Source organism: Muntiacus reevesi, chromosome 8 (assembly GCF_963930625.1).
Source record: "Muntiacus reevesi chromosome 8, mMunRee1.1, whole genome shotgun sequence".
In the NCBI taxonomy this organism is placed as follows: domain Eukaryota; kingdom Metazoa; phylum Chordata; class Mammalia; order Artiodactyla; family Cervidae; genus Muntiacus; species Muntiacus reevesi.
The window spans coordinates 85,680,466-85,698,553 of record NC_089256.1 but is presented as its reverse complement, the minus strand read 5'-3'; the positions used below and the strand labels follow the sequence as shown (position 1 = coordinate 85,698,553).

The 18,088-nt window shown below is 39.9% G+C and overlaps 2 protein-coding genes across 8 annotated transcripts in view; one reads left to right on the top strand and one right to left on the bottom strand.

The window, feature by feature from the left end:
* VEPH1 (ventricular zone expressed PH domain containing 1) overlaps window positions 1–18,088 on the bottom strand; it is a 313,627-nt gene that overhangs the window by 228,221 nt on the left and 67,318 nt on the right. The gene's annotated exons all lie outside the window — the stretch shown is intronic.
* PTX3 (pentraxin 3) lies at window positions 4,614–10,728 on the top strand. The gene is made up of 3 exons (XM_065943300.1): window positions 4,614–4,857; window positions 5,270–5,674; window positions 9,519–10,728. The coding sequence occupies exons 1-3, from the start codon at window positions 4,728–4,730 to the stop codon at window positions 10,130–10,132; spliced, it is 1,149 nt and encodes a 382-aa protein (XP_065799372.1). The 5' UTR covers window positions 4,614–4,727; the 3' UTR covers window positions 10,133–10,728.

Genomic DNA, 18,088 nt, shown 5'->3' with positions numbered 1-18,088 from the left:
CTATCCCTTCTCCAGCAGATCTTCCCAACCCAGGAATTGAACCGGGGTCTCCCGCATTGCAGGTGGACTCTTTACCAACTGAGCTATCAGGGAAGCACTGATTTGTAGAAGTTCCTTATTTATTCTGGACACTAACTTTTGGTCTGTCAGTTTTAAAGTTGTAATCCTAATGGAGTTGGTTTTTAAATTTATTTTATGGTTTATAAATTTTTTAATTGAGAAATCTTTCCCTACCCATGTTCATAAAAATATTCTACTATATTCTCTCCTAATGATTTTGTTTTATGTCTTTAATCCATCTGGATTTTATTTTTTTGTGTATATAAGGAAGGGATCTAATTATAAATTTATTGTATGTGTATGTGTATATAAACAATTGTCCCAGATCAATGTATTCAGTGACCAACTGTTTCCCTTCTGATTTGTAATACTTCTTTCATATGTAAAATTTCCCATGTATATGGGTCTGGTTATTTATCATACCTTCACCAATTATGTATGCTAAGTCACTTCAGTCATGTCTGACTCATTATGACCCTGTAGACTGCAGCCCGTCAGGCTCCTCCGTCCATGGGATTCTCCAGGCAAGAATACCGGAGTGGATTGCCATTTGCTCCTCCAGGGGATCTTCCTGACCCAGGGATCAAACCTACGTCTCTTATGTCTCCTGCACTGGCAGGTGGATTCTTTACCACTAGTGCCACCTGAGAAGCCCTTTATACATTTTCTTAATTACAATTTATAATAAGTCCTTATACCTCACAAGGCAAATTTCTTCATCTTCAGATTCCTCCTATTTCTTCATTTTCTGCTTCAAATTCCTCTTGGCTCCTATACATAAATTTTACCATTAGTTTGTCAACTTCCTTGTAAAGCTAAGTTAGGATTATTTTTCCACATTGAATATATAGGCTAATTTGGGATAACTGACATTTCTCTGCAACTGAGTCTTCTCATTCAAGAACATGATATATTCTTCTTCTTTTTTTTTTTTTTAAGAACATGATATATTCTTCTATGTAATTTTTTTATATCTTTAAAAATTTGATATTAGCTGTGCCTTGTCTATCTTTTATTTAATTGATTCCTAAGTATTCCATAGTTGTTGTTGCTACTGTAAATGGAAGTTTTTGGTTTTTTAAAGATGTTTTCAATTTATCTGCTATATTAAGAAATCAATAAATTTTTGTACACTGATCTTTCATCCAGCAAAACTTGTTTAGTTCTTTTTTTTTATTAATGGGGGTCTCAAGATTTTCTGTAGAAAAATAATAAAATTATAATAAGTAACAACTTTGTAATATTCTTTGAGTTTCTCTTATTGTCCTACTTTACCAGCTGGGACCTCCAACACTTTGATGAGTAGAACCAGGTCCTGATATCATTTTCTAATTCCTGTTTTTAAAGAGTATGCTTCTAAGGACTCATCATAATGTATGTATATGTTTCTACATATTCTTGGTATTTATATTCAGTTTAAGTTCCTGTCTTTTTCCTAGTTTGAACATGAATGAATGTTAAATTTCATTAATTGACTTTTCTGCATCTGCCCATATGACCATATGATTTCTCTTTTAAATTGTTACTGTAGTCAGTGAATGAGTATTCTAATGTTTAATCAGTCTTGCACTCTTGGAATATACTCAACTTGGTTATGATGTATTTTAAAGCATGTGTTACTGGATTTGTTTGGCTAATACTTCACTTAGAGCTTCTGCATCTATATTTGAGACTGACCTCCAGTTTTCCTTTCTTGTATTGACCTTGTCTTTTTTTTTAGTATCATCCTTACTAGACATATAAAAAGAATTTAGTGCACTCCTGCGCACTCCATTCTCAGAGGCGGTTAATATAAAATGGGAATTATGTGTTCCTTGCATGGTAGAACTTGCTTATCAAACTTCCTGGGCAATGTTCTATACATTTTATTATATCAAATTTTAAATTATATACACTTCTCTATCCTTTTGCATTTTTAGCATTTGAATGATCAATTATGATAGAAATGGACTTATCAGTTATAAGAAGTATGTGAAAATCTGCCTTTATGAAAATCTGCCTTTATGACTATGGATTTACCAATTTCTCCTAAAAAGTCTGTCAACATTGGCATATTTTTTTGAAACGATGTTACTAGATAGTTCTGAGGTCTCTTCCTGGCAAAGTATTTATTTCATCATGATTTCATTCCTCTCTTTGCCTTAAAGTCTGTTTTTGTCTAATATTAATGCTATGCTAGCTTTTTGAATAGCCCTTATTTGGTATATTCTCTCACCACCTTTAAGTATTTTGTTTTCAAGATTTCTAGGTTCTTGTGTTTTATGTGTGACTCTTACAAGTGATGTACAGCTGGACTTAAAAAATATTCCTGACAACTTTTGTCTCTTAACTGGAATGCTTGTTTCATTAATATTTAGTGATTAATATTTACAGTATTAAGTATATTTAGATTTATTTTTACATTACAGGTGCTTTTTGGAGAAAGAAATGGCAACCTACTCCAGTGTTCCTGCCTGGAGAATCCCATGGGCAGAGAGGCCTGGTGCGCTACAGTCCGTGGGGTCGAAAGAGTCTGACATGACTTAGCAACTAAACCGCTGCCACACGTGCTTTTTGTTTATCTTGGTTTGTCTGTGCTTTTCTTCTCTTCTTTACTACTTCCTATTGGACAGCTCAAGTTTTTTTTTTTTTTTAATTCACTCTATTCCCTCTATTTGGTCATTTTATTTCCTTTTGGTTTTGGTAGCTGTCCTTTGAAAGATAAACAAACATACTTGAATTAACAAAGAAAAATTATCCTGAACAATGAAAGGATTTTAGAATTATTTTCTTAGATCTTTCTTCCAGTTCCTTAATATTCTCTTCAGCTTTGCCATTCCTTTAATTTCTTAAAAATTTCAATTAATTTTTTAACTCAGTTATATTTGACTTTTTAAATAGTAGGTCTATTCTTCTTTTGACAGTGTCTTTTTCTTTTTTCAGGTTTCCAGTTCTTTCTTGCAGATCTTAAATCATTTTAAATACACTTATTTTCCAATTTCTAGCTGATATTTTAAGTAAATGAAATTCTTGAGGGAGGGGTGTCCAATCTCTTTTGGTTTCTGCTGGTTCTCATTTATGGTAGATTGTTTCCTCCTATGTTTAAATATTTTTTACTATGAATTTATTTTTACTATGGCAGATAGTACACATTTGCCTCTCAAACATGTATCAGGGCAGGCCCAAAGTCACAAACTCTTAGGGACTTTGTAGAGTTCAGTCAAACAGAGACAGGCTTACTTCTCACTTTCCTGAGCTAGGGTAAGGACTGGGGCTATATCTATTGAACTCTAGTAAGTAACTCGCCACCCTGACCTAAGCCTCATGGCCCTTAACACTTGGTTAACACAGAACTGATAACCATCTCTTCTCCCTTCACCTCCCCTGGTGTGTGTGTGGGGGGGCGGTGTAGGGGGGCTCTAGATTCAGCTCATGGGCTCACTGGCCAGTTTTTGGTTCCCTCTCTTTGGGCAGGTGGCATTAGTGGTAAAGAACCCACCTGCCAATGAAAGAGACATAAGAGATGTGGGTTCGATCCCTGGGTCAGGATGATCTCCTGGAGAGGGTGTGGCAACTCACTCCAGTATTCTTGCCTGGGAAATTCCACGGACAGAGGAGCCTAGCGGGGCTGCAGCCCACAAAGGGTCACCAAGAGCTGGACATGACTGAAGCAGCTTAGCATATTTTGGCCTCTGGATATTGTCCTTATTTTATTGGGAACTTATTTGTACATTTAAAGTTTTAAACTATTACTCAAATGTAAACACATTTCTAGGTTTTTTTTTTTAAGCAGAGTTTTCAGTTAACAGAGACCTCTATATACTGGCAGAAGCAGGAATCCCTAAATTTACTTTAAAAACATGATCTTTGACTCTGAACCTAGTGAAATAAGATACCATCATAATAGATTATGAAAAGAAACACACCTAAAAAATCAGTTTATTCCTTTCCCCCAACTCCTCCTTATTTTAGGTTTACTAGTTTTGCTGTGTTTCTCATTAAAAAGTATGTTTATAAAAGTATAGTTGTAACTCCAGAAGGATTAAAGATGGAAGGGCTTGGAATGGATTTGGCTTCTAGAACCATATAAATTCTTACTGTGTTGGTTTACCTTGAAGTCAGAAAGTAACTTTCACATCTTAGACCTGTAAAACTGCACACACAAAAAAGTGAAAAAATGTTTTCTATGCATAAAGGGTTGTGAAATAATGAGAGCGCACACAAAATGCGGGGATGATGCTCTTGCTTTCACACCTCTATGTCTGCTGAATCTATTCCCCTAAATCTCTATGTCCCTCTCATCCTTCAGTACTACCAATTCAAGTTACAACAGCTAATCCCCAGAGGGAGACAGTCCGTAGCCCGGTCTCCCCCGTTCTTTCGCCTCTGACCCTCCTCCAATTAATCTGACTGTACTGTAAACCTTTGCGGTTAGTACTATTGTGCAACGTCGCCCACATCTCCTTCCCCCTCCCTCCCCCCAGCCCCCTCCCCCCAAAATCTGGGGAACTCCCGTTAAGGCAGTGCCACTGGCATTACTCATTCATCCCCATTCAGACTTTCCCCAGCATTTATTAAAGGCGCTGGGCTCCAGCCTCTCATTCGCGCTCTCCTCCGCTCCTTCTGCACTCCGAGAGCCTCTCGGCTCGTCCCCTCTCGGCGGTGGGAAGAACTTCGTCTCTGCGGCAATGCATCTCCCTGTGATTCTGTTCTGCGCTCTCTGGTCTGCGGTGTCGGCGGAGAACTCAGATGATTATGAGCTCATGTATGTGAATTTGGACAACGAAATAGACAATGAACTCCATCCCACTGAGGACCGTAAGTTCATTTTAACTGTTTCTCTGCTAACCCTTAACTATATATCTACCTCAATAGGTCTAAATATTATACATATATTTTGTTGCCAATGCAATAAACAACAACAACAGCAAAAAAGAGTTTTGCAAAAGAGAAAAGCACGTTAGGCAAGGAGGTTTCAAAAAGTCACTTCTCTCAGATACATAACGGGTCAAATTGTATGAAATTGCCGGTATTCGCCTGCTTTGAGCTCCATGAACGGCAATTTCATCGAGTTCAGCTTATAACTTGCAAGGTTTTTGCAGGTTTCCTTAAAGGGAAGGGGGTACTGGGGACGGGCTGTCACTCGGCGACCGTCGAGGTAGCTCTGCATTTTACAAAGAACACCCGAGGGAGGGTCGGGTCGCTAATGCGTGCATGTTCCCCGCTCCAGCCACGCCGTGCGACTGCGGTCGCGAGAACCCCGAGTGGGACAAGCTCTTCGTCATGCTGGAGAACTCGCAGATGCGGGAGGGCCTGCTGCTGCAAGCCACCGACGACGTGATCCGGGGCGAGCTGCAGAAGCTGCGGGCCGAGCTGGGCCGGCTGGCGGGCAGCCCGCAGAGGCCGTGCGCGCCGGAGGGCCCCGCCGAGGCCAGGCGGGCCCGGGCGCTGGACGAGCTGTTGCAGGCGAGCCGGGACGCGGGCCGCCGGCTGGCTCGCCTGGAAGAGGCCGGGGCGCCGCGGCCGCAGGAGGAGGCGTGGCGGACCCTGGGCACCGTGCTGGAGGAGCTGCGGCGGACGCGGGCCGACCTCCGAGCTGTGCAAGGCTGGGCAGCCAGCCGCTGGCTGCCGGCAGGTAAGGACGCGGAAACCGGTGGGGACCCCTGCGCGGCTTCGTTCTCAAAGCGCGGCTTGCGGGAAACCGAGTCAGCCAACCAAGCCTCTAAGGGGAGGCTTTAGTGGGAGGAAACGCATCGGCTCACACCCTTCTGTTTCAGCATGCGCGGTCACAGAGCTCAGAATACACCATAAAGGGCGGGAAAATTGCATTCAAAGCAGTCAGTCTTCAGTCCCGGGGAACCCAGAAGATAGCTATGTAGGGAACCACCACAGTCTTGAAATAGACCTCAAGGGCCTCCAGACTGACACTTGATCCGACCAGGCGTTAGAGGAACTCTATTGGCCAGTTATAAGGGTGATCGCTCTCAATGTCCAGCGTCCCTCCGTTAGGGATTTCCACTTCTTCTAATTTTAGCCTGCCTCTCTCTCTCTCTTTAAGGGAGCTCTGGTTCCCCGCGCTATTTCCGGACTCAGCCTAATTTTTAGGAACGTTTTCCAGTCTCTGGGCTGGCCCCTCCTCCCTACCAGTTCCAAACAAGAGACTTGAGGTTGAATCTGATCTCCCAAGGCCCCCACCCCGAGCCCCCAGGGTGGGTGAAATGAGCTCCAGAGTGACCTCCAAGAGTGAAGTTTGGAATAAACCAGCAGCTGAGGGGTCCACAGTGGGACAGTCAGATGTAGGAGCTAGTTGGCATCCAGGCAGTACCTCCGGGGATGTGGAGGATCAGGGTGAAACACAAGAGAGGCAGTTCAAACCAGATGCAACCTGTCAAAGTCCCATGTGATACTAGTGAACTGCCAAACATATGTGGGCCCAAAATAATACATTTTAAAGATGCCTCAAGGAAATATAGAGAAGGTTTGGAGTGAAGAACACTCCTTTATAAGTCAGAATTTCTAAGAAATGGTGCTATAACAATCTTTTGTGGGTTATATGAGAAAATCCGTGTCCTAGGTAAGAAAATATAAAATACACTTTTCCCTGTTCATAAGCAACTTATGAACAGAAAACAATTACAAACCATCCCTTCTTTATGTCCAATAAAGCAACCCTTACTATATGGGGTAGGAGGCAGAATCAAGCATATTTGAGAGGATATTTCATTTAAAATTGCAGAAACCATACCAAAATACCAGTCTTTGCTAAATAATTGAGGACTGTTTGTCAGTACAGAGTATGTTTTTTTTTTTTTTTTTTTTTTTTAATATTAGGTAGGGCTTCAGAGGAGGGAAATCATAAAATAAACATACAATAGATCCTTAGTGTAGGTGACAGGACAAACTATAATTCTCTGGCAGTTTTAATGGAAGAAATTTCTTGTCTTTTGCAAGCCATGTAAAATCACTGTACATATCATGTACTGGGAAAACCGAAGAGTTATGCTAACTTTCAGCTCTACCTCTGCATACTAGTTAGAGCAGAAGAAGGATGTATTTCTGAATTCAGAAGTGTTAATTCTTATTACATCCATTCATGCATTTACCCACATGCTTTGATTTTTCCTCTCTCGGCTTCCTGCCAGCTTGGCTCCTAAGGGATTCCTAATCATTCTGTTGTCAGCCTCTTAAGAACCTGGTTTTAATTTTGTTTGGTCTTTGATAATATAATCAGAAAAAACCTATTAGTTAAAAGCCATTTCATGAGAGAATTTCTGACATTTTAAAGACACATCAAGAGTCTCAACCACCGACCCCCAAAAGAAGCCACAGAAAAAACTTGCCAACATGCAGTTCTACTCATTGAACTTACATAACCAGTGCAGCCTAGAGGGGAAGCTGGGTCTCTGAGAGGCGATCAAGGAAGGCTTTGGAATGCAATCCTGACTGCCTGGGCTTATTTAAACAGGAAATCAGTTAATTAGATTGCAGTAGGCGCTCTCTCTGAACACTGTTTTACTGAAACATTAGACAGTATCTAAAATGCCCAAGCATATGGTGATCTTTTGTTCCATCATCTTTGTTTGATTTAAATAACAGCTAGAAAAGTATGCATCTACCAATTTCATTTTCAAAAAGAATCAATGCCTCATTAAAAATTGATTTTAAAAAATCTTTAGAAATTCAAATTATTCAGGGAAAAAGTTAATACCAAAGTATGGCAGGACCAGTTTTGTGCTTTAGTGTAATGTATAGGAATTTCTGAACCTCAGTATCTTCTTTGACTATTTCAAAAGGATAAGGTCCATCTGCTTAATTTTTTCGGGTTGGAGCCCACCTCTCAGCCACTTGTAGACGGTTAGCTTAGTTTACCACACTTCACATGGAAATTTGGTTCCTGCAAGTCCTATTTACCACTTAGTCTTCAAATGCTCTGGGAATTTGCTTTTTAAAGCTATCTTATGGTAAATCTTCTTTAAAAGGTTGTTATAAAGTGAACACTTAGCCCTAATTTTTGTTGTTGTTTAGTCGCTAAGTCATGTCCAACTCTTTTGCGACCCCATGGACTGTAGACCACCAGTCTTCTCTGTCCATGGGATTTCGCAGGCAAGAATATACTGGACTGGGTTGCCATTTCCTTTTCCAAGCCCTAACTTAGATTTTTTAAAAATTCTTTAATTGGTCTTTTATATGTATATATTTGAGTTCAGCACTAGGCACAGCTCACTTATTAAAGCTTTTAGCATATTGTTTCCCAGAGACACCTGAAAGGTCTTCACTTCAGCATCTGCAGCTCCATGACTGGCCATGTTACATGGAGATGGACAGAGGTGGGAGCTCCCACCCCTCAAGTTTGAAAGTCTCCTTCAAAGTGTGTATTAGTGGAAATATGTCCTTCATCCGGCTTCTCAGAAGAATTAACTCTTCTTTAAAGATTTTCAGTTAGGGCTTACATAGTACTTGTAAGCATTTGGACAAAGTGAGAATTTTTAAGCATATCTTTGTTCTACAAAGTATTCCCTGGTGGCTCAGAGGGTAAAGTGTCTGCCTGCAATGCGGGAGACCTGGGTTCAATCCCTGGGTCAGGAAGATCTCCTGGAGAAGGAAATGACAACCCACTCCACTACTCTTGCCTGGAAAATTCCATGGACGGAGGAGCCTGGTAGGCTACAGTCCATGGGATCGCAAAGAGTGGACATGACTGAGCAACTTCACTCTCTCACTCTTGGTCTACAAAGCTCTTCTCAAATGTTACATATTTGTTGCTTACAGACTTCCAGAATTTAGGAGGAGAAGGGAAGAGCCTTTGACAGATAACTATCAAGCCTAGAGAGATTGTGGGGCTCATCAAAAGCTACACTGCTTGCTAGTAGTAAAACAAACTGAATTCCAGTTCTTTTAGCCAAACCCAGGGGTTCTTCTACCACTAAGAGGCAGTGCAGTGTGCTGGTTAGGGTTGTGGCTCCTGCAGCCAGAATTGTTGCTGTTGTTCAGTTGTTAAGTCATGTCCAACTCTTTGCGACCCCATGGACTGCAGCACGCTGGGCTTCCCTGTCCTTCACTATCTCCCGGAGTTTGTTCAAACTCATGTCCATTGAGTCAATGATGCTATCCAACCATCTCATCCTCTGTCACTCCTTTCTCTTCCTGTCCTCAACCTTTCCCAGCATCAGGGTCTTTTCCAGTGAGTCAGTGCTTAGCATCAGGTGCCCAAGTGCCCAAGTTCGAACCCAGTTTCACTATTTCTCTGTGTGCCTTCTTTTCCATTTAAATGCTTCCCTTAATGAGACAGTTGGATTTCCTTATTCCTGTTTTCCTTGCACTATCCAGATTACCCTTGGGCCCCTCAAGTGATAACATATTGCTGCATATAGTTTTCAGTTGTAGTCATTAAAAGGTCCGTCCTAAAATACCTAACTGCCAGAATCATTTCAAAATGAATTTGTATTTTCTCTCATATTCTTACTTTCTTGCCACTCTAGGTTGTGAAACAGCCATTTTATTCCCCATGCGTTCCAAGAAGATTTTTGCAAGCGTGCATCCGGTGACACCTATGAAACTTGAGACTTTCAGTGCCTGCATTTGGGTCAAAGCCACAGAAGTATTAAACAAAACAGTCCTGTTTTCCTATGGCACAAAGAGGAATCCATATGAGATCCAGCTGTACCTCAGCTATCAGTCCATAACGCTTGTGGTGGGTGGAGAGGAAAACAGACTGGTCGCTGATGCTGTGATTTCCCTAGGAACGTGGACCCATCTGTGCGGCACCTGGAATTCAAAGAAAGGGCACATGACCTTGTGGGCGAACGGTGACTTGGTGGCCACCGCTGTCGATGTGGCCACGGGTCACGTGGTTCCCGAGGGAGGAATCCTGCAGATTGGGCAAGAAAAGAACGGGTGCTGCGTGGGTGGCGGCTTTGACGAAGCATTAGCCTTTTCTGGCAGACTCACAGGCTTCAATATCTGGGATGGTGTTCTCAGCAGCGACGAGATCAGAGGGGCCGGAGGGGCAGAGTCCTGTCACATCCGGGGCAATGTGGTTGGGTGGGGAGTCACGGAGATTCAGCCCCACGGGGGAGCACAGTATGTCTCCTAAGGGCTGTGAAACTCTACTTGAAGCCAAAGAAATAATCTCGCGTTTTAAACATATGCCAGTTGGGAAGGTCTAAAAACCTGAATGCATGTTAAGAACACTTGAGACTAATGAAGGAGAGGATTGAGATCAATCTTTATTTATCTTGGCAAAATACTGAGTAAACAGCCGAAAGGGAGACATTGGAGAAGGCTTTTGGGGATATTGTCACTAGATTTTTTGCCATGGTGCTTTGAGATTAATGCTGTGTCTTTGTCAGATAAACTCTCCAATAATTAAAAAGGAATGTATGAATGAACAGAAGGACAATTGTTTTACTTTTCTTTGGTTAATTTCATTTTGGCCAGAGATGAATTTTACATTGGAAGAATAACAAAGTTTGTTGTCCCTTGTTCATTGGTATATGCCTTATTATGAAAAAATGATGATAAAACATATTTATACTACAATGTGATTTAACAAATACACATGTAGTTTATGTGTTATAATCAAATGTCATTTTTTGCGAAGATAGTTATATAAGTTATATTGTAAAATGGTTTTGTATTAATTTTATTAAGACTATTTTTGTAAAGTTCTACTGTAAATAAAATATTTTATAAAACTAGTCCATGTCATCGAAGTATATATTTAAAATGTCTGGGAGCAAATCCACACTTCTCATTTTTTTATCTAAAGCAAACACTAGTTTTCAGATGCTAATCTACTATGTAAATAGTAATGGTTAGTATTGTTAAAGGAGTTTCCCTGGTGGCTCAGTGGTAAAGAATATGCCTGCAATGCAGGAGATTTGGGTTTGATTCCTGGGTTGGAAGATCCCCTGGAGAAGGAAATGGTAACCCACTTCAATATTCTTGCCTGGGAAATCCCATGGACTGAGGAGCCTGGCGGGCTATAGTCCATGGGGTCACAAAAGAGTTGGACACAACTCAGTGACTAAACAACAACAGTATTTTTAGAAACAAACTATGGAATTGTTTTAAGCATTGGCTTTCTATAAGTCATAAGCAAGAAAGATGATCTTAGCTAAGTCAACTCATCTCTCTGGGTTTTAGTTTTCTCAACTGAGAGATCAAGGAATTGCAGAAATGATTCCTTCCAATTTGATGATGCTGTGAACACACACAACTTTCTGTCCCATGTATACATTGAGAAAAAGTGTGAACTATCAAAGTTCTCAGATTCACATGATGCCTGCAGGAGATGACAGGATTGTTATTGTGGTTGTTATTTAGTCACTAAGCTTGACTGACTCTTCTGTGACCCCAGCACTGTACCCCACCAGGTTCCTCTGTCCATGAGATTTCCCAGGCAAGAATACTGGAGTAGACTGCTACGTCCTTCTCCAAGGGATCTTCCCCACTCAGGGACTGAACTGGAGTTTCCTGCTTTGGCAGGGGGATTCTTTACCACTGAGCCATGGAACTCACGGGACTATTATAAGGGAGATCTAAAAATGTGGAAAAGAAACAATGACTTCTGCCCTTAACACATATCCCATTCTCTTACTTATGCATAAAGGAGAGGACAGTCAAAGCCCATCATCCTGTAGGTGGGGAGGTGACTCCCTCCCACACTAATGTTCTCCTCCTGCAGAGGTCATGCAAGGGCTGATTGTGCAACATCTCAAAGCCACTTCTGAACATCAGTAGGGAACATAGTAGAACCCTGGTGATGATGTGTCTGCCTAAAGATAGGGCCTGAACAACCACAAGTCATCTCCTGTTCATGAGGTTTGGGGAAGAGAACCAATAGTAATTACCAAACCACATTTTTTAATGAACTAGCCTGGTCCCTGGGCTTCTCTGGGGGCTCAGTGGTAAGGAATCTGCCTGCCAATGCAGAAGACGATCCCCTGCAGAATGGCAACCCACTCCAGTATTCATGCCTGGGAAATCCCATGGACAGAGCAGTGTGGCGGGCTATATAGTCTATGCGGTCGCAAAGGAGCTGGACATGACTTAGAAACTAAGCAACAGCCTAGGCCTTAGGATTTTTAACTCTGGAATTTCTCAGTAAAAGGAGGGGGTTGAACATGTAGTATCTTTCAGCAGTGAAATTCTATAAATCCAGGAATCTTTGAAGATACTCAAGGTATCTGCATAGCTTCACCCTTCTCATGAGACTCACAAAACCAGGTTGAAATGTCTCAAAGGAAATCATTCCCCAGTTTGTGGTCACAAATCAGTCTCAGACCCTTGGAGATTACATATTTCAAGATTTCAGGCACAATGGTCATATGCAAGTCCCTGATTAGCCACTGTCTATATATGGTGTTGGAGAAGACTCTTGAGAGTCCCTTGGACTGCAAGAAGATCCAACCAGTCCATCCTAAAGGAGATCAATCCTGGGTGTTCATTGGAAGGACTGATGCTGAAGCTGAAACTCCAATACTTTGGCCACATCATGCGAAGAGTTAACTCATTGGAAAAGACCCTGATGCTGGGAAGAACTGGGGGCAGGAGGAGAAGGAGATGGCAGAGGATGAGATGGCTGGATGGCATCACTGACTCGATGGACATGGATTTGGGTAGACTCCAGGAGTTGGTGATGGACAGGGAGGCCTGGCGTGCTGCAATTCATGCGGTCGCAAAGAGTTGGACACGATTGAGTGACTAAACTGAACTGATATGTCTCCAAATGCTAGAGGAGGAAATACTTGACCAAACCTTCAGCAGAGAGTTAGGCATGCTTTCAATTCCTTTCCACACTGGATCATGTATTACAACTGTTCAAGAGACCCTAAATGATGCCAGCCAAGAGGTATGCAAGCTCATATGCTGATAAAGTTAAAGGTAAGGGAACTTTTAAATTTTTAACAAGAAAGGCAGAGAAGAAACAAACTGGAAAAGAATAAAGCAACCACTGGGTTACAAAAGTAGAATTTCATCTACACCCAATCTGAATAAGTATTCTAAAGACTTCCAATTGTTCCCTCTGTTTTCCCTCTTTTACCTAAGAAACAGAATTCTGATTTTTTAATGGTATGTATGGCCACTTGGAGTAAAGTTTCTATTTTCCAGTATCAAGTGCAAAACTAGATGTGGTCAAATGACTAAATTCTGGCTGATGGTGAAATACTGAATGTGCTTCCCTATCTCTTCCTCTATCTGATTGATTGCAATATGGTAGAAATGGCTAGAATTTCAGCAAACATCTCAGATTTAGCACAACAATATAGAATAAGCTTAGGTCTTTAATATTATGAACCTGTCTTGACAGCCCTTGGCTGCCTGTCCCTGCACTTCTTTTACAAAAAAAAATATACACATACACTTTTATCTTCTTCAGTCCACTACTGGTTGACCACTTAATCTAATCCTGATCCAGTGGAGCAATTTTTCTTTTTAATAAAGAAGACCAGGTACTTTATTCCTTCAAAATACTGATAGACTACATGTACAAAAGACATTTTACAAATTTCAGGAAGCTGGCTTAATTTTTCTTTACGCTAACAGCATTTAGTAAATTATAGCATACACAGCGTCAAGAAAAGGAGGAAGTAAGAAATGTGTGAAACTGAGATTAAAATATCTAAAAAGAAATATCAGCATGTTGACTTAGTCTAACGCATTGGCAAAGAGTCACTGACCAGGATGATTATTGAGGGCATCATCTTATTATAGCACAGCAAAAGAATCATGCACGTTAATCAGAGAAAAATATGTGTATAATTAATACATAATACATTACACTTACGAAATATAAAACATGATGTGCGTATGCTAGAGTGACCAACTGTCCTGGTTTGCCTAGGACTAACCCAGTTTTAGTACTGAGAGTCCCAGGAAATCTTTCAGTCCCAGGAAAACTGTGACAGTTTGCCATTTTGCAACTCTAGTACATATATATGTATAGCAGTAGAGCAACATTTTTGCAGAGATAGTAACTGACAAGATAGAGTTGATATATTTTCCTTGTCTGTTGCAATGTGAGTCGACTTTTAAAAAAAATTTTTAACTGGAGGATAATTGCTTTACAATATTGCACTGGTTTCTGCTGCACTTCAACAAGAATCAGGTGTAAGTGTATATACATGTCTTCCCTCCCATCCTCACCCCCATCCCATCCCTCTAGGTCATCGCAGAGCAGCAGACTGGGCTCCCTGTGTCATCGAGCAGACTCCCACTAGCTATCTATTTTACACATAGTAGTGTATAAACATCAATGCTACTCTCTAAATGTGTCCCACCTCTCCTTCCCCTCTGTGTCCACAAGACCGTCCTCCACATCTGCATCTCTATTCCTGCTCTGCAAATAGGACCATCCGTGCCAGTCCTCTAGATTTCACATATATATATGCATTAAGATACTATTTTTGTTTTTCTCTGACTTACTTCACTCTGTATAACATGCTCTCTAGGTTCATCTCATTTGAACTGACTCAAATTCATTCCTTTTTATGGCTTGGTAATATTTTATACAACATATATTGCATATATTGCATATTGTGGACAATTTGTACCACAACTTCTTTATCCATTCATCTCTCAGTGGACATCTAGGTTGCTTCCAAGTCTTGGTTATTGTAAATAGTGCTGGAATGAGCATTAGGGTCCATGTGACTTTTTCAATTATGGTTTTCTCAGGGTATACGCCCAGTAGTGGACTTACCAGGTCATATGATAGTTTTATTTCTAGTTTTTAAAGGAATCTTCATACCATTCTCTGTAGTGACTGTATCTCTTTGTATTCCCACCAACAGTACAAGAGGGTTCCCTTTTCTCCATATCCTCTCTAGCATTTATTGTCTGTAGACTTTTTGATGATGGCCATTCTGACTGGTATGTGGTAATATCTCATTGTGGTTTTGATTTGCATTTCTCTAACAAGTAGTGATGTTGAGCATCTTTTCATGTGTTTGTTGGCCAGCTGTATGTCTTCTTTGGAGCAATGTCTGTTCAGGTCCTCTGCCCGTTTTTTCATTGGCTTGTTTTCTGATATTGAGCTACATGAGCTGCTTGTATATTTTGGAGATTACTCCTTCGTCAGTTGCTTCATTTGAAACTATTTTCTCCCATTCTGAGGGTTGTCTTTTTACCTTGTTTACAGTTTCCTTTGATGTGCATGAGTTGACTTTTAATCAAATATTAATTCCTTAAAATATATCCAGAACAGTTGGCTATTAAGTATACATTACAGAATCTTAGAGCTAGGTATTTATTATACTCAGTTAACTTCACCTAAAAAAACAGATTATCAAACAAAGAAGAAATTATAATTGATTTTTATTTCATCTCTTGTTAAATTTTATATTAGAAAACTCTTTGAGAAGCTAACTAAGGCCAAATGTTTCTAGAGCTGTATTATAGCCACTAAGAAATACCACTCAAAAAGTTAAAAATCTTGGTCAAAGTAACTGTGTGTTCACTTATATATTCCTTGATTCAGTGAACTTGAAAACTCAGATTGATGATCCTTGCATTATGTTTTATAAATCTAGAGTATAGAAGAAAGCTTCCTGGGCTTGGGGTCAGGAACACAGCATTCAGATCCTAGCATTATCATCCACTAACTAGAAGACATAGGCCTGCCAATTGATCTTTATGAGTCTCAAGTCAGCCAAGAAAATGGGGATAACAGCACTTGCCTAACTTGCTGAAGGGGTATTATAAAAATAATATAATGACAGATAATGTATCTAAAAATGTTTTATAAACACTGAAATAATTTTTGAAATGAAATAGTTACCATAAAAATGTTTTTCCAAGTTGTTCCCAGTGGATTTAACAGAAAATAAGTGAACAAAAACACAAACAAACAAATACAAGGATTCCTTTCCACTGTGGGTAAGTTACTCTCAGAGCTTGGCCCATGGATGTTCATAACTGTGTAGGCTTTATTCTACTTAACAGCAACATCTGCTGGTGAAGTCAGGAAGGTGCAAACTGACATGCATCAGATCCAAGACCTGGTTAACAATTCAGAAGACATTCTTTTCTGATTCAAGATGTTTCTCTATATCTTGATCTACATTTGTACTGACTTCTATAACATAAAATTTAATATATCCTTATATGTTCAGGTTAAATGTTCAGGTTGAATATTCTTCATGAGAATTACTTTAGTAGCCTGTTTTCTACAATATTTGATTAATAGAGTTTTTTCCTCAACAAGTTGTAATGCAGTGAACTTAAAACCTTTTCTTTGAAAAATAACTGTATCATGAATTTTTAATGGCTAAGCATCTCCTCAGAGATTACAGAACTCCACAAATGATTATGATTTTGCCTTTAATTTTTTAATATGGGCCTGGTATATGACAGACACTCAGTGATGACAAAAACAATGATGATGATTATGATGATGGCAATAAAAAGAAGAATCATGGTAACCTCTAATGAACTGTGTGCCAGGCACTGGGCAAAGTATAATGGCTTTATCTATTTCAGACTCATACCCACCCTATCTGGTACATATTATTACTGCCACAGTAAATGGGAGGTCAATTTTCTATTTCCATTTTTCTGAGACAGCTTACCAATCAGTGGTTTGAATTTGGTCTCACATTGAGAAAGAAATAAGGTAAATTTATCATAATTAACTAGACAGTATTTTCCAAGCTAATGCCAAGAAGTCAGAAAGGAATTTGGACTCTTGCTGAGACAAGAGTGTATTTCTTTCCGAAGACTTTCTACTTAAGTTTCAAATCATTTGAGGTCATCTTGTGATTAGCGCCAGAGGACTATGTAAAACATACATTGACAGAGAGGCATATTTCCTTCTTTTGACCGCTGATTCAGAAACGCAGAGGAAAGGACGTCACTGTCTGCCTTTAGTTTTGACAGTAGTGGTGTGCATTGCATTACAGAGTTCCAAATCAAAATTTGGGAAGGGTTTCCCTCTAGGCTCTCAAATAATCCATTACAGTTGAGATGCCCTTATTTTGGGGATCACCAATTATATTGTCAGCTCCCTAGGTAAAAGATATGCTAATTAATGCTGCACTAAGCGTCATTGTGCTTTTATATTCCAACACTGGACAGGTTTAACAGAGCATCTTCACATGGCAAAGAACAGGTTTTAAGAATTATTTATGACGGCTGAAAAACAAATCTTCCACTCTGAAAAGGTTCTAATGTTATAAAATATTAAATTACTTTATATGATTTAAGCAGAAAACCTGTTTTTAATAATCACCCAAGGGATATCCTTATCTTATTATTAATTCAATGGGGGAAGCATTCAACATTTCCCCATTAACTATGATTTCAGTTGTAGCTTTTTGTAGATATCCTTTATTAGATTAAGGTTATTTCCTTCTATTGCTAATTTGCTGAGAGGTATTTTCTTTTTTATCATGAACAGACTTGGAATTTTACAAAGGGAGAGTGTGTGTATATGTGTGTGTGTTAAGTCACTTCAGTCATGTCCGACTCTTTGTGACCCTATGGACTGTAGCCCATCAGGTTCCTCTGACCATGGGATTCTCCAGTCAAGAATACTGGAGTGGGCTGTCATGCCCTCCTCCAGGTGATCTGTCCAATCCAGGAATGGAACCTGTGTCCCTTATGTCTCCTGCATTGGCAGGTGGGTTCTTTACCACTAGCACCACCTGGGAAGCCTATACACACACACACACACACACACACACACATATATATATATATATCTTAACTATAACCTTAATTATATATAACATATATATAATTATGTAATAATTATATCCATATTATATCCTCTTAATAAGTGTTAGAAAGCTCTTCAAAATGCTTAGGTTGCATTCTTCCTGGGATAACTTAACTTTTATAAATAGTTATAGTCACTATTTTATAAATAGTATAGTCACAATAGTCCCTCCCTCATAAGCTGTTAGGAGAATTATGTTAAAAGACTAGTACCATGTACAGAACTACGAATGGGGGTTCGTGACATTGTACAGGAGACAGGGATCAAGACCATCCCCAAGAAAAAGAAGTGCAAAAAGGCAAAAGGGTTGTATGAGGAGGCCTTACAAAT